This window comes from Netta rufina (genome assembly GCF_964035555.1).
Source record: "Netta rufina genome assembly, chromosome: 1".
Classification (NCBI taxonomy): Eukaryota; Metazoa; Chordata; class Aves; order Anseriformes; family Anatidae; genus Netta; species Netta rufina.
The window spans coordinates 136,015,124-136,030,928 of NC_140123.1; the positions used below are offsets into that span (position 1 = coordinate 136,015,124).

The window sequence follows — 15,805 nt, forward strand, 5'->3', positions numbered from 1 at the left end:
ATTGACATGAGGATTGAGCTCTGTGCGGGCGTGCGAGGAGAGGCTGGACGTGGTGCTTAGGGACACGATTTAGTGGGTGACATTGGTGGAAGGGTGGGTGATGGCCGGACCAGATGATCTCGGGGGCCCTTCCCAGCCTTTATGCTTATTTGTTATGATTACTTGCTCTCTACAGGAGACGCACGGTAACGGGTGACTCAGCGCCCGCGGGGGGGAAACGGGGGAAAAAGGGGACACCGGGAAACAAGTGGGAAAAGGGGGAAAAAAAAAGCAATGAAAGGGGAGGGGGCGGCGCGCCCGGCACGGGGCAGGCACCGCGGCGTCCCCGAACCGGGGGGGGGGCCCGGGCCTGCGCCGCGCCCCGCCCCGCCCCGCCCCGCCCTTCCCGTGCCCGCCGCCGCACTTCCTGATGCGGGCCCTTAAAGGGGCCTTGTCGGCGGCGGCAGAACAAAGGCTGTTGTTGTCCACCGCGCGCCGCGCGCCGCCGGGCCCCTTTAAGGGGCGGGGCCGGCTGCCGGGAACCGACGTCGATTGCGGGGATGCGGAACAGGGCAGCGGCGAGGGGGCGGTGAGGGGGGCGGGGCCGGGCGGCGAGGGGGCGGGGCCGGGCGTCCCGCCCGGCCCCGCCCCCTCGCCGCCCGGGCCCGCCCTCCCCGCCCGGGCCCGCACACGCACGCAGAGCCCGGGGGCAGCGGGCAGGGGGCGGGCAGCGATCGGGCGCCCCCCGACGAGGGACGGGGCCGGGGCTCCGGTGGCGGCGCCACCCCCGGGCCGCGCCCGCCGCCGGGCGATGGTGGCGGCGGCGGCGGCAGCAACTTCCCGCTGAGGGGCCGGCGGAGAAGCGGAAATTTGGGGGGGGGGGGGGGGGAAGGGGGAAGGCAAAAAAAACACACACACACACACAAAAAAAGAACCGAGAGAACTTCCCCCTACGCCGCGCTGCGCCGCGCTCCGGCTGAAAGATGTCTGAGGCCGCTGCCCAGTGTTGCATCAAGGTAAAAATAATAATAAAAAACAAACCTTCTGTTTTTTTTTTTTTTTTTAATTTTTATTTTTTTTTCTTTATTTAAATAATTTTTATTATTTGCGGTCAGTGGGGGGCTCCCCCCGTGCTACCCCCCCCCCGCTGTGTTTACGCACGGAGGGCCCTGCCCCGCGCGTGTTCCTTTCATTATCATTATTCTTAATAATAATAATAACAATATTTTCCCCTTTTCTGCTGTTTTTCCCCCCGCGGCGGCGGGAGGCGGCAGCGGGCGCCCTGCGTGCTCCTTTCCCCCCGCCGCCAACTTCGCGCAAAGTTTTGCTGCCCGGGGACGGGGATGGGATGCGCTCGGCGGCGCTGCCGCGGGGGGGCTGGGGCTTCTATTTTATTTCATTTAAAAATATTTTTTCCCTTTCCCCCTGCTTCCTCCCCCTCTTTCCCCTCGCTTTATTCCCTGCCGGTGGCTGTGCCCAGCTCTGGCTGCGGTTCCCGGTGTCAGGAGCGGAGACAATGGGAACAAAACCCGGCTGCCTTTTTTTTTTTTTTTTTTTTTTTTTTTCCTTTTCTTTTCCATGTGTGCCCAGGAGCCCGCTGGTGGCAGCCCTTTCCCCTCTCCTTCCCCCGGCCGGGCGCTCCCCGTCCTGCCCGTGGCCGCCAGAGCCTCCAGCGGGGGGCGAGCACCCGGCCGGCTTCGCTGCACGGTGCTTGCCTGCCTGGCTCTATTTTGGGGGTCACGGCGGGTGGCGGCAGCTTGCACTAGAGAGGCACCCAGGTTTGGGGCGGCGTGGGGCCGTGGAGCACCCTCTGTGTCCCACAGGCTAAGCAAATCCCGGTAAATACAAAGTGAAACGTAGCTGCTTGGTTGCTTGTTTATTTTTAATTTTCTTTCTCCTTGGTGGATCCTGTGGGAACATGGATTTGTAGGCACGAGAAAGCGAATGTCACACACAAAAAAAGTAGCGGCAGATGAGTTGTGTTTCCTTATTTTAGAAATGGGGTGTTTTGAAAATAAGAGGCTTACGTCTGCTCTTACTGGTAATGCTGCTCCTTCCCTAACCCTAAGGTACATAATAGAGTCTTATCAAAGGTGATTAGCTACCTATCAGGACAAACACATCTTTTGGAGCCCTGAAACGTTTATATGCCAATTTTTCTTAACGTTTAATTAGGCTTTTCTCTGGAGGTTCTCCAAACCTACCTGGATGCGACCCTGTGCAATATGCTGTAGGTGACCGTGCTTGCCAGGGGTTGGACCAGGTGATCTCCAGAGGTCCCCTCCAACCTCAAACCTTCCGTGACTTCATGTTTACATGTCCTGCTGCCTATTTCAAGTGTTGTGCTGAACTTAGTGCAGTCTGAACTTACTTTGTAGCGTGCGTTTTCTTTATGTGCTGACTCTTGCAGCTGTCTGTGTAGAGAGACAGGAACTACCGTCCAGGTGAAGTACTTCAGAGGGTGTCCTGAGGGCCAGGAAAAGGAGAGTAATTGGAATGGAGGAAAAAGTTGAAAGGGGGACAGAGGAGAAAGCGGGGAGAAGTTTTCTTTGGCTTCTTTCCTGGTGATGATTTTAATAGTTTCAAATATGGGAAGTACAAGCTTTCGGACAGAAATGCGTATTTCAGATGGTAACATTTCTTTACCAAGCTGTTCTGGATAACTTTCCCTTCAGTTTTTCACTCACCCCTGTTTTTTGGGGCGCTTGTTTCAGCCAGCCCATGCGGAAGCTGGTTGCGATCAGCAGCTGGACTGGAGGGGAGTTGTTGAAGCCACGGTGTGACTGTACAAGTAGGATGTGTTATTTCCCAGCGCGCCAGTCCAGATTGCGCAGCGCGGGGCAGAGGCGGAGGAGTGAGCAGGAGCCATGCTGTGGTGTGGCTGTGCTGCCCTGAGGAGTAGCCAACTGTGCTGGGAGAGTGTTGCAGTGCTTCGTTAGGAGCCCGAGCACTGGAAGCGGTGGTGCTGGTGGATGTATTTTGTGTTTTGTTTTGTTTTTTTTTTTTTTCTTTTCTTTTTCCCCTCCCCTGACATGGGGCAAGACTGTGTGCAGTAGATTCCACAGCAGCTGGGGTGATGAACCATGGAAAGCTTCGACGAAGGGAGTAAAGGCTAGAGCTCCATTTATGCCGGGATGCTCCATGCGTGGTCTCCCTATCTACCTTATTAGAGAGGCACTCTAATAAGATTTAGGAAAAGTTTGAGGAGGTGAAATTTCGGTATGTATTTAGCTGCTTGCAATCAGTATAAACTTGCAGTAATATCTCGGTTCATGTCAAGTACTTATCAGTGTGTATGTGCAATTGTATATTGATACGTGTTTGCTTTGCGGCAAGTGTGTGTGTGTGTGTGTGTGTGTTTACTTGCACTAGCTCTTTCTCCAGGAGAAGCACAGGGCTGACATCCCACTCTTGCCAGCGCTTCGGTGTGTGTGTGCCTTCCTGATGGCAGGCAGCCCCGGGAGCCCTGCTGGCCTGGTGTGGCAGGCAGCAGAGTGTCTGCGTGAAGGGTGTGCAGCTGAGGGAGCAGTCTCTGCTGGCATTCTGGAAATAGCATTTTGGGGCTCAGAGGTTGGCGTGGAGGCAGAGCCCTTGGTGTTGGCTACAACTTCAGGCACTGGCAAGCTCGCTGCTGGGAACTGGTAGGCTTTGGGCTTGTGGCATACTCCAGCCTGGGACAGCCCAAGGGCTGTGACTCCAAAGCGGGCTGAGAAGGGAAATGTAGTCTGGTTGTCATTATTGGATGCCTTTTTTGACCCTGTTGTTTGGATGTTACACCGGTAGCAAACCTGTTCTCTGCTCCTGAGCCTTAGTAGTTAACAGATACATTATCATATATACTGTCACGATGTTCCCCCAGCTCTCCCTACCATATGAGCAAGTGACCCTTACGGCTTTGCCTCTTGTCCTCCAGCCAAGAGAAACGAGGCATGGGGAGAGCACAAACATCTTGACAAAGGCTTATTACACCAGAGCAAAGGCACACAGGAGCTAGGGCTACAAGCTTGGTGCCTGGACACTGATGGTGATTTTTGTGATCAGTTAGAATCCATGTGGTAATGAGGCCTGTCTAAAACCCTACCTGGAGCTTTCTGATTGTAAGGGTCTCTCTTTTTTTTTTTTTTTTTTTTTTTTTCTTCCATTGAAATAGTAATACCTTAAGAATATCACTGTGCTATCATATGGGGGCTCAGAACTCAGCAGGCAAATAGAAGGGTCCTGAAAGCCAATAGAAATGTCCTATAATATATGTGTAAAGACACATAGTTACTATATCTGTAAAATAAACCTGGCACTTTCATTTCCTTAGCCTGATTTACCATGTGACCATACAAACAAGTGTGTTGGCACAAGCGCGGAGTTGTGGGAGAACTAAAATCAGGAATATGCAGGGGATTGGCTGCTTCAGATCCCAGAGACCAGGGCTTCTCCAAGCCCAAACTCCCCTGCATGTGTCTAGCAGACGTTTGAGCTGTGTGCTTTCTGTGGGCAGCACTGAATGTGTGGAGCTTTCCTGTGAGTCAGGTTTCACAACTGGCTCCCGTGTCGCGTTGCCTTTGTGAAGCTGTGTGCTGGTGGATGTGAGCGCTCTCCCTTGCAGTGAGCCCCTGTGATTGCACAGACCCTGCAGGAGTTGGCACAACCCTGTAGCTTGAGGATTCGTCTCACCAGTGCTCATTTCAGATTCAAGGATGTACTTTGTAATTGTTTAAAAAAAAAAAAAAAAAAAAGGAATAGGGGGAAAAAAAGACTGCTCATGTAAGCCGAAGGGCAAAGAATCAGCACGGTGGTTGAGCTTTCAACCTTAACTGGCTTCCCCAGATTTTTATTTTTTTTTTAATTTTAAGTAGTGCTTTATGTTTCCTAATATTTCATTAATACCATGATGTTTTTGTGGATAATTCTCTCCCACCGAAAGCTTCCCATGCTAAGCAGGGACTTTTGAGCACCAGGCAGACAGAATCCTGTTACCCTTAACCATGGATGAGTATCTGTTAGCAGGGAGTACGCTTCTTAATGTTTATTAGTGAACGTGTGTACTAGGAGGCTGATCCTTCTTGTGTTAGTGTCAATGACAAAACTCCCATTAATTTCAGAGGGTGTAGGACTGAATGGGAGAAGACCAGTTTAGAAGTACGTACGTATTTAACGTCTGATTAATCACTTAACTCCTTGGCACCGGTTAAATTTAATCCCTCTGAAGCCAAATTTTACTAACACAGTCACAATTAAACACTGGTCATTACTATTCACTGTGTCATTATAGGCAAAGTCAGTTTCCTGGGAGGCAACCCATTAAAGCAGCAGCCCCAATCTGAAATGCCCCAATTAAACAGAGGATACTTTAATGATAATTTACATGTATATTACACCTTGCATCTCAAAGTGCCTTTTGAAGGGAGGTGGCTAAGCAACGCTCTGCTGATAGAAATGGTGATAATCAGGAGGTGAAGCCTCATACGGTTACACAGAAGTAATTGTTCTGCCTTTTAGAAGAGTTATCTGGGTCCTCGAGCGCTTCCCAATGGCAGCTTGCATCCTGAGGTCTTCTGACAAAAGGCTTCCATGTAATCTGTGAGAAGGGAGAGCAAGGTCAACCTGTGGTTTTGGACAGCAGTATGGTTCTGACCTATGCTCCAAAAATTGACTGCTTTTTTTTTTTTCCTTTTTTTTTTTTTTTTTCTTTTAATTGTATGCGTTTGCTTTGGAGTTTTAGTGATTCAGTTCCATCAGCTGGGAATCCCCAGAGCGACAGCAAATCATACGCAAGTGCCTCTGAAACTGTTTGCTTTGGCCTTTGCTTTCCCTATCTGTGAAACAGGCATAAAATAGTAATGAGCTCACCTCCACAGGGTGAGGCTGAACGTTGGGAAACAAATGGTGTTCATCACAGACGCCAGTGGTGGGCAGATCCCATTTGCTCCTGGCTTTTTAGGTTGCACAGTGTGCGGGGAGCAATGGTGGGTTTTGGGGGGCAGCAGCGGTGGTTGTTTTCTGGCTGTTGGTTCTTCTGGCTGGGTCCCCCCACTACTGCTGAGCAGTGGGGGCACAGCATTGCAGCTCAGTCGCATCTGTAGGCACCTCAGGCATTGCTTGGGGAGAGCTGGCAGCACAGAGCAGGCACAGGCATCCTACCGCAGCCAGAGCATCTCTGCTACCTTCCACCATCTCTCCCAGGACTCCCTAAAGTCACATGCAAAGTGGGCTGTGCACATGGCTGTCCCAGGTGATGTTTTTCCTGGAGGAAGAAGGATGTAGCTCTCTGTTAAATTCAGCAGCAGCTCATGTGCAGATGCTGCTCTTGAAGAAGTTGGGGACCATAGGGTTGCTGTCCTAGGACTGCACTTCTGCACATGGCTGTGAAGTTGTAAAGTGTGCTTGTTGATCTCAGGGGTGTGCTGAGGTTCGGCCTGAACAGAAACCAAGCAGGCTACCAAAGCTTCTTGTGCTTCTGACAGCAGAGTTATGGCAATTGATTCTACTATTGGGTTGTTTTTTAGGTCTACAACACCAGCCAAATGTAGGCGATGGTGGTTCTGGTGTTGCTGAGTTGTCTTTAGGCAGTGCTTTATTGGAGCACAGAGGACAGCTATTTGTTTTACCTATTTCTTTAGTGGCATATGGAACTCAAAACTAGATTATACTGTTGTGTTTCTTTTTTTTTTTTTTCCCACTTCAAAAATTCCGCTGCTGGCTAGAAAATAAATGTAGAAAACTTTAGCTGAAGTTGAACTTGTTTATGGAATACTTGGAACTGCAGTAAATAAAGGATTTTGAATGGAGTTAAGCTTTTCACTGATAGATGGTATTGCTTCTCCACTGTAATAGCACTGAGCTCCAAAGTGAACTGGGCTTAGCAATTAAGGAAAGCTATAAATGATTCTTCATCTAAATGATTTTCCAAAGGTTATTCCTTGTTAAACTGCATGCAGTTTTCTTTGCTTCAATGTTGTCCTTGTATAGTTTGCAAATAGTGTTACCATTAAGATGGTCTGGAGAGAGGATGGGTGTGAAAGAGAGACGGACACTCACAGTGGTATTTATGTTGGTGTTCTGTGGAATGTTTGCACATGGAAATAAATAGCATTGTAAATCGTTTTTAAAATGTGTATAATGCCAAGAGTAACACTGGGCGTGACCGAGAGAGTTAAATGTTAGTACAACCCCGCAAAAATACTTCGAATGTGACAACCATGCTTTACATGTTAAAATATTAACAGCTGGCTAATATTAAATCCAGAGTTTGGATTTTTAATTCTGTAATAAAATGCTCTTATAAATAGGTGCTATGAGTGTTTTCTTGCTTTGTGGATTTCTTTTTTTTCCCCAGCTAGCCCGGGTAGGATCTGATCAAGCTTGGAAATTATTTATTTTGAAAATTCTTGAGAGTTTAAGCTGGAAGAAGCCAACTGGCACCCAGTAAGGAGTATCCTTAAAACTGATGGGATGTAGTAGAGAGTGGGATTATTTATATAGTTTGTATTTCAACACACTATGGATGAAGTGATTTTTCCATTATGCTTTCAGTGGGTTCCTCCAAAACATCTATTAACAGAAAGCAGGAGTGTTTTCTAAATTGTATGCGATCTTGTGGAAATCCAGGGGCTTGGAGTTCTACCAGATAAATGAAATGTTTAATAGAAACGCCAGAGATAGTACTGCTAGAATTCAGAGACATATTTATCCACTTTGTAGGGCCACAGTGAGGCATTCAGCATCTGCAAACCACCTTTTCTTTTTATTTTACTCCTTTTTTTCCCCCACCTAAAAGGGACTTCCAGTAAAAGAAGTTTCCATTGTTGGTGGGGCACAGTGAAACTACTGATGTGCCTGGAGGTCAAATGGAGCAAACCCAATATTACAGCACTGGAATGGAGCTCCTTCCTGCAATCTAGGAATTCATCTGAGGTCTGTGTTGGGATTCCTCCCTATGACTGATATATTTCTGCTTTCTTCTGGTGGCGTAGACCAGGACAACTTTTTCACTGTACATTGCCCCTTGAATGGTGTGTTCTTACCTTCATAGCTATCCTGTGCTTAAAATTAAAAGCACATGCAGAAACAAGCCTCCTCCAGCCTGTCCTGGGCCTGAGGTTACAGGTGTGTTAGGATGTGAGCAACCAGAGGCTCTGTGGTGAGGCTCCCACTCCTCAGTGGAGGCCACTGGAAGGTGGGTCCTCTCCTCCTTGCTGTGCCAGTGAGGAATGGCCTTGGGTGTTTCCAGTGGGCACCACTGAGGTGCCGCTTGAAACCCGCAGAGCCACTAGGGTAGCACTGGCAGGTCATCATCAGCTGTTTCACTGCCTTCTCACCGCGGAGGCTCTGATCCCAGCAGCCTCACCCCAGCCCCAGAGGACCAGCACCCTCCAGGTTGGAGCACCGCCGTGCTTGGTCGGACAGCCTGGCTTAGGCATGTGTGGGTGCCAGGTTGAGGGGTGCAGCTGGGGCTGGGGAGCTGAGGAAATGAAGGGCTGAACTGTTTTCACTGAGGGACAAGGATCTTGTCAAGTCCTTGGGTGCGAGGAAGGGCACCAGTTTATAGGAGCAGGAGCACTGGTAGATGTAAAACATTTTTCTCAGTTGACAGTCCGAGTGGTTGTGTCACTGTCAAATGACTCAAGCAAATGCGATCTCTGGAAGAGAATTTGGGGAAGAGTGTGGGAGCAGCTTCCAGGGGAAGAAGGTTATGGGCTGTAAAATATTTCATGGCATGTCGCCTGAGATATGTGTGTGTTTCAAGTTGCACAGTAAACAGTGGGCTCAGGCACCACGGAGGTAGTGCTTTAGTAAGCTGGGGTCATCTTACGCACCAGCTGAGTCATCAGAGCAGTCCATGACTGACCATGTGCTGGCTGTTATTACCTCCTAACTGGGACAAATTACAACTTCCCTTAAACCTCAAAGCAAGAAGAGAGTGAACTAATAGCACACACAGCCAGCTGAACCATGCTGATGGGCAGTAGCTGGGTTCTGCAGGGTCAGAGAAGTGGACAGAGGGAAGTATTCCTGTTTATTTCCTTTTCCTCTTGGTAGTTTTAGTTTAGGACTGTCTTCTGATAAGCCTTCCAGAACTGGTCTTGCACCTGGAACCTGATTTTAGGAAACAGTTTTGTGGACAAGCGAAAGAGAAAATAGCTCAGGTTTCAACTGGGGGCCAAACAATCAATTAAAACTGTAGTAGGAAAAGAACTGAGAGCAATAGAAACGATCTGCCTATTACGTTTTAAATCCATGCTGCGTATCAGTTCTTGTTACAGCATGTGTTTCTTGGTTATTAAGAGGGCTTGTAGTGGCACCAAAAAATAAACAGGAATGAGTAGTGAAGTTGCAGGAAAGCCCAGGGAAACTTCCATAGGGGGCAAAGCTACATTGCGTACGACTTGCCAAACAACTCAGTTTGGGAAAGGAGACTGCTGAGGGAGGTATAACAGAGGTCTATAAAATCACACAGTAGTAGTGTATGGGGAACAATTACTTCTGATAGTACATAACTAGAGTAGGTAATGAAATTACCAGCCAGCAAGTTTGAAACGAGTACTTTTTCCCTCTGTGTTAAATTATGGAACTCACTGCTGCGGGATGCTGTGGAGGCTAAAAGTATAAATGGATTTGAAAAGCAGGGTAGATGAACACACATGAGAAAGATACCAAGTCTGACAGCCTTTAAGGGGAAAAAATACCTGTCACTACACTGGAGAAAGATTGATTTTTTTCAGTCTGTTAAGCCTTTTCTGAAACAGACTTTGTGTCTCTTAGAGACGAGATCCCAGGCGAGATAGATGTACTCTGATGGTACATAGGCACGTAGATGCTCCGATGTAAAATTTAGTTTGCTGTAAGACTGGTCTCAAGTAGTTATTTGTCTCCTCTGAATTGTTTCCAAAGTCTCCATCTCAGAACCCAGCTCTTCATTTCAAGAGCACTTCTGATTTGGGAAGAGAGCTGAGGAAGATTTTGTCTGTGACTTTGAAGGGTTTGTGAAGTCTGGATTGCTAGGAGTAGCAAGAGATTGGTTTTGTTGCTTTAATTATTCAAATGAAGGAGGAAAACCTTCAGGGAATACATGGAAGGGGAATTACAGATCAGCATTAAAAAATGGAAGTTTTCTGTTTTTGAGGGAGGGATACTGTTTACTTCTAGGAGCCAAATGTGGGTTGAACTGTACTTTTCCAAAGGTCTCCCAGTTCCCATTATCACCCATGTGAAATGTGTTCCTGAAGCATTAACTCTTTTCCATGTATGTGACAAATCAAATGGTGTCCCCACTGCAGCCTGCAGGGATTGGCATAAGAGTAGCTGCTTTCGCTACCTGACCAAATGTTGTGAGCAGTGGCTGAACTGTCTCATTTGCAAAGTGCTGTCATATGTACAGTCCTTGCATCAGGCTTGTACTGCAAGGAGAAAAATTAATTTCCAACATAATTTTTGATTTTGATCCATTTTACATGTGTACTTCTTAGTTCTTTTTCCTAAAGAGAAGCTGATCCACGTTTGTGAAGAGTCATTAAAACGTATTGATGTGCAGCTAAAAATGGCCTGTAACCTAAATTTTGTTCTCCTTTCTGCTAATCTATATGGTGTCCATAAGCATCTGTTTAAGTAATTAGATAGCCTTATACAGACTTAACTAAGACTTACCTTTTTATTAAATGTTTTGATTTTGGAAAATAATGAATGACTTTATTTGATGAACGATCAATTTTTATTTTTTAAAATGCTAAATATGATAGACTGCACATGGCTTTGCAGTGAAATGTAGTTACAAGTGCAACGTTCCCCTAAACACCCCTGGGCGTTAAAAGTAAATATTTTTAAAAATAAAATAAATAAATTGATACTTCCTTTTCATGTATAATTATCTGGTACATTTTGAGGTAATATATCTAATTGATTAAAAACCAAGATTTTCTTATTAAGCAAATGAAATATCGTCTTTTTTTTTTTTTTTTTTAATTACACTGATTGTTTTTTGTCATGCTGATTGAATATTAGTAGATTTTGCTCCCTCACCCTTCATGTTTATTTGTTGACTGGAGGAAGAAAGCAAGCTTTCAATTTCTGCATTTTCCAGGTTTGGGTGAACCAGTCATTGGGATGAAATAATTGACTAAATTGAAAGAAGGAAATATTTTCTCTGTACCCGTTGCTAAAAGGTAGCTTGTCTCTTTGGCAGGCCTAGGCTCTAGGTGGATGGCAATGGGTCCCACTAGTTCAAGTGGCGTGACTTCTGTTCTTTGGGATAGATCCGTACTTCAGATTTACTTTGAAGTTATTTTCTTTATTACAGTTGTGACTGGGTCTCAATAGACTTCTTTAGTTTCACGTATAAATGAAGGGCCTTAGAAAAATTATATGTGTTTAGCCATAATGCCTTGGTGGATTTTGAAAACAGCATTAGTCAGAAGGTCCTTCTGGCCTCTGTAAATTATCTTCTATTGTGATTTTTCATCTAATGCTTTAGTGGTAAGACCAATCATGAGCAATGTAGGTCTGAAGCAGTAGAAGATCAGCGGACGTTAGGGGTATTTCTCCAGTTTAGCATCAACGTTTGGTTTTGCAGACAATGGGGAAAGCAGTGATAAATGTCAAACAAGCTTCCTGGTTCCAAATTAAACTGAAAAAAAAAAAAACAAAACAACAAAACAAAATAAAACAAAAAACTAACAAGGCTTTGAAAGAATAGGTTTTAACTTGCATCCCATAGTACAGGTGTCTGTATGCTTTCTAAGGTACTTGAAAAACTCCGTTAGTTCAGTGTCCTCATGCGTGTGGTGTTACAGCCAGTTCCTTATGAGGTGGGGAGCTATGATTGCCCTGCTTCACGAGTAAGGAGCTGAATGGCTTCACGTAGTTTCTTGGTACTTAAAGCTGCAGTAAAATAATGCCATGCTCTCAGAGCACAGTCTCCTTGGGTCCCTTGCCTGCATCCTACCTGGGACTCCCCTGTCGCTCTTTGCTTGGCAGATCACGCAGTGCTCAGGGTGGCCTGCCCCATCACTCATGGTCTCCCTTCCTGTTTACTGGGGTGAGCACTAAGAGAGTATCTTGTGGTCCTGCTGCTCCTCCCCAGGTGGCAAAGAGCTGTACTGCCATTGTTTCAGCTAGTCAGAGAGAAGGCGAACTTAAATGTTTGTGAAAGAGAGGGCTACTTTCCTTTGGTCTGGAGTGGATTTTTATAATCCCCTATGGATTTATATTTGAAAAATAGATGTTTTTGTTCAGAATTCATCACTGTGAGCTTTCTGAGACAGTTTTTTTTTGACATAGACTTGAGAGCTCTATAAAAATTGTTCACCTGCAGGTTTTTCTAGATGTGTGCTGGTGCTGATGAAAGTCCGTGTGAGCAATGCTGTACTTCAGGGTTGGAACTTATGTCTTAATTTCCAACAGAGCTCCCCTCATATGCAGCTCAAAGCCTATCTGCCTTCACAGCTAGACAGACATAAATGCACTCAGCACTGCTGCAAGATGCAAGCTTTGACATGGGGTGGCTCTCCACGCCTGTATAGATAGGTAGCTGAACCGAACACAGATTGGGTACTATACCTGCATTAAGCTATGGGACTGTAACAGTTTTCTGGAGTTAGTGGAGGAAGGAAAACATAAGCCAGGAAAATAGGGTGGGATTGAGAGTAAAGGATTTAAGAAGTAAAGGGAATAAGTTTGCTGTGACATCAACTACAAGCAGTTGGGCCCATTGCAAGCTCCCCTGAAAATCATGAAAATTTGCTCTGGAAGGAATTTCTCTCTAGAGACAGAGAAAAGCTGAATTGGCAATGTTTTTTCTCGTCATAGGAGAAATCGATTGTATGAGATCTTCCTATGAACTAGGAAACTAGGAGGATCAAATGGAAGCATCCAATAGTTTTAAACAGAAGAAAGGTGTTTTTTTTTCGCAATGTACAGTGAGGCTACAAAATTTACTGCCAGAAGTTGCAATGTAGGGCCAAACAGGAGACCATTTTCAAAAGACAGCTCATACTAGATGGATCTATGTGGGACCATTAATTGCAAAGGTAAAGACACAGGCCTTGGCTCAGAAAGCCCTGGACTTGTAGATTGCTGGGGGAGCGTGCAACAGGGTTGTTCTTATGCTCTTTCCCTGAGCATCTCCTACTGGATGTTACTGGAGATCTGGTACTAGCCTATAGAGACCTTTGGTGTGACCAGAACTACTGTTTTTCTGTTTTTGTTTAGGCTTTTCATATTTGGGTGCTGTGCTGATACCTCTGACAAGTGAAAAAACAGTAGTGGAGAAAACCACTCGTGAATCAAGCCTTCTACTCCATTTTTTGCTCTTGTCATGGTGTTTCCTCAGCAGAGGCAACCTGACCATTTGAAATTCATGAGGAGAATGTTCTCCAGATTAGGAAGGACTTCTCAGTGAATGTCGTTCTAGAAAACTCTTGGGGATTTTCCTGTCCTTGATTCTCCTCCTGGGCTGTGATGCCATTTGTTGGCATAAAGTACTTTGACCTGTTTTATTTCTGCAGGTTTTTCCCAAGATTTGGCTGACAGAGAATGGAAAAATAATTAGATTCTTAGATCATTCAAATGCTACATGCAGTGTCAGCCACACCTCTTCTGATGGTTGATAAGAGACAAGTGAACACAGTTCTTTGCAAGATGAGGGTATGTTTGTTTGGATGACACAAACATGCCACTGTGTGACTGTGTCGCTGATGAACAGGTGTTATACAATACGGGGACAGCTCCAGCACTTCCATTAATCTGCTCCATCAGCGTGCCTGCAGCCTGCTTTGGAGTGACTATCTTAATTTGGTAGTTCAATCTCTTTGCCTTTCGTTCCCTGACTCTTCTTTTCAAGTTCCCAATAGCTGAGAAAATTGAGGAGGAAGTGTTGTTTACTGAGTGCCTGGACTTCATTTTTTCTACTCATAATGATTAAGAAATGAGTAAGCTGGCAAACAGGATCTTCTCATGGGACCCTATATACATAAAATGTTTTCCATCAGTGCAAGTGAACTGTTTCTCAAACCATTGTTGTCCTGTGCTAATGCGGTTAGCTGGCAATTAAAAAACTAGAAAGGTGAGCTGGCTGAAACAGAAGAAGGAGAAGAAAAGCCCTGCAAATATTTGTGTCCTCTACCAAGCCCTGCATCTGGAGTGGTGTGCCGCAGCAGACAGGTAACAGAGCAGCTAGCTCTCTTGCAGTACATATGTGCTGTCTGTATGTGCTGCACAACCTGCTTGCCTTAAACTGCCTCCTGAAGTGCTCTCCCCCTGCACCAGCCTGATGGTCCCTACAGGGACAGGCTCCTCCTTGGCTCTTCCAAGCCCTGGCTGTACACAGAACCCAAATGTCTGAAGATGTTATACGCACTACCAATGCACAGAAACAAAAGCAGAAGTTCCCAAAAGTCTCAGGTAGTTGAGGGAATTGTTTTCCCAGTGTTAAACACAAGCAAAAGTGAATTAAAATATGTCCATGTACTACATACCAAGTCACACTTAAGTTTTCCTGCCTCAGTGTGTGAGCACAGTAGTAATATGATCCTGTGACCAAGGAGCATATTATTTGCCCAGGTATTGTTGATGATCTTTAATATCCGACTTCTGATAGCCTAGCTAATTGCACTCAACTTTTTAACTTTTAGTTTTCCTACTCAGCCTTATGCTTTGGGTATCACTGTTGTTCAAGGCATCACAGAACTGGGTGCAGAAACACCAGCTGTGGACAAATGAGCATTTGACTATGCACTCTCAAATGCAACTCTATTTTTAGGCTGGGTGAAGCAGGGCTAAATTTTCTAAGGCCAGCCTTTTTCAGCTTTCAGCCTTCTCCTTTCTCAGATTTCCAAATGGATAGTCTGTTCATTCACGCAACAGTCTCCATGCTGTGTTTTTCTTCAGGTTTGTACCTCAAGTTTTACCTCTCCTTTAACGTCACTGGAGCCCAGCCCTGAAAAGTGGTGGTGACAAGACTAGTGGGAAAACACAGCCCTTGAAGATTGCAAAGTCCGTCCTTTTGTTGTTCAAGTCATTTGAAACAGGAGCTAAATAACATGGCTGGCTTTAAAAAGCAGACATATTCTAATCTGATCTTTTCCAGTGGAAAAAAGGCTAACACAAGTGTTTGATAATCTACATGGCAGTACACAATGGTAAACTGGGATTGGTTTAGACCATTAATGGAAAGTACCTTAACTTTGATTTCTTAATGTTGCGTCAGCTGAAAAGGTAATCATAGCCTTTCTGACTTCCCACTGCTGCTGGCTTGCCTAGCATCTGCCTGAAATGAAAGGGCAGCACGTGGATTTCAGTGTGCAGAAGTAGCAGGCTGCTCGCGTGGCCAGGTCGTTAACTTATTTCCCTCCAGTCCTGGGCCTCGCTGCTTTCCATTGTTCCTTCTGCTGGGTGTGGGCTCGTTAAGTAGCCCTGGAAACCAAGCATTTTTCCAGGCGCAAGTCGTTTGTGCCGAGACACCTGATTCTCTCAGGGCCAACTAGTGTTTAGCCTCCTCTTTTGAGTCTTGAATGTTCTGTCAATTCCCTTTTCAGAGGGTAAGGGCATTCTGTCTAAACTCTGCCATGACTCTTTGTTAGTGTAAAAGTGCACGTAGGAGGTCACAGGCTATCTCATCAGGCTATGCCCTTAAGCTGTTCAGTGAGGGCCTCTATGTAGAACTGTTTTCTTTTGAAGCATAGTAGGATTTGGCACTGTTAGAGGGAAGCATAGTAGGATTTGGCACTGTTAGAGGTGAGGCACTTCAAGGCTGTGAAGAAGAGTCCTGCTCAACATGTAATGAGGCAAGTGAAAATTGTGGCTTGGTCAGGGGTCCTGGATCTTCATCCTGCACTGGACC

The 15,805-nt window shown here is 46.0% G+C and overlaps 1 protein-coding gene across 3 annotated transcripts in view; it reads left to right on the forward strand.

Annotated features, from left to right (window-relative positions):
- The first annotated feature begins 860 nt into the window (after window positions 1–860).
- Window positions 861–15,805, forward strand: part of ETV6 (ETS variant transcription factor 6) — a 140,067-nt gene continuing 125,122 nt past the window's right edge. For all 3 annotated transcript variants that reach the window (XM_084290770.1, XM_084290771.1, XM_084290772.1), the window contains exon 1: window positions 861–995. In XM_084290770.1, the coding sequence (XP_084146896.1) occupies window positions 963–995 (33 nt within the window). In that variant the 5' untranslated portion in view covers window positions 861–962. The remainder of the gene's footprint in view (window positions 996–15,805) is intronic.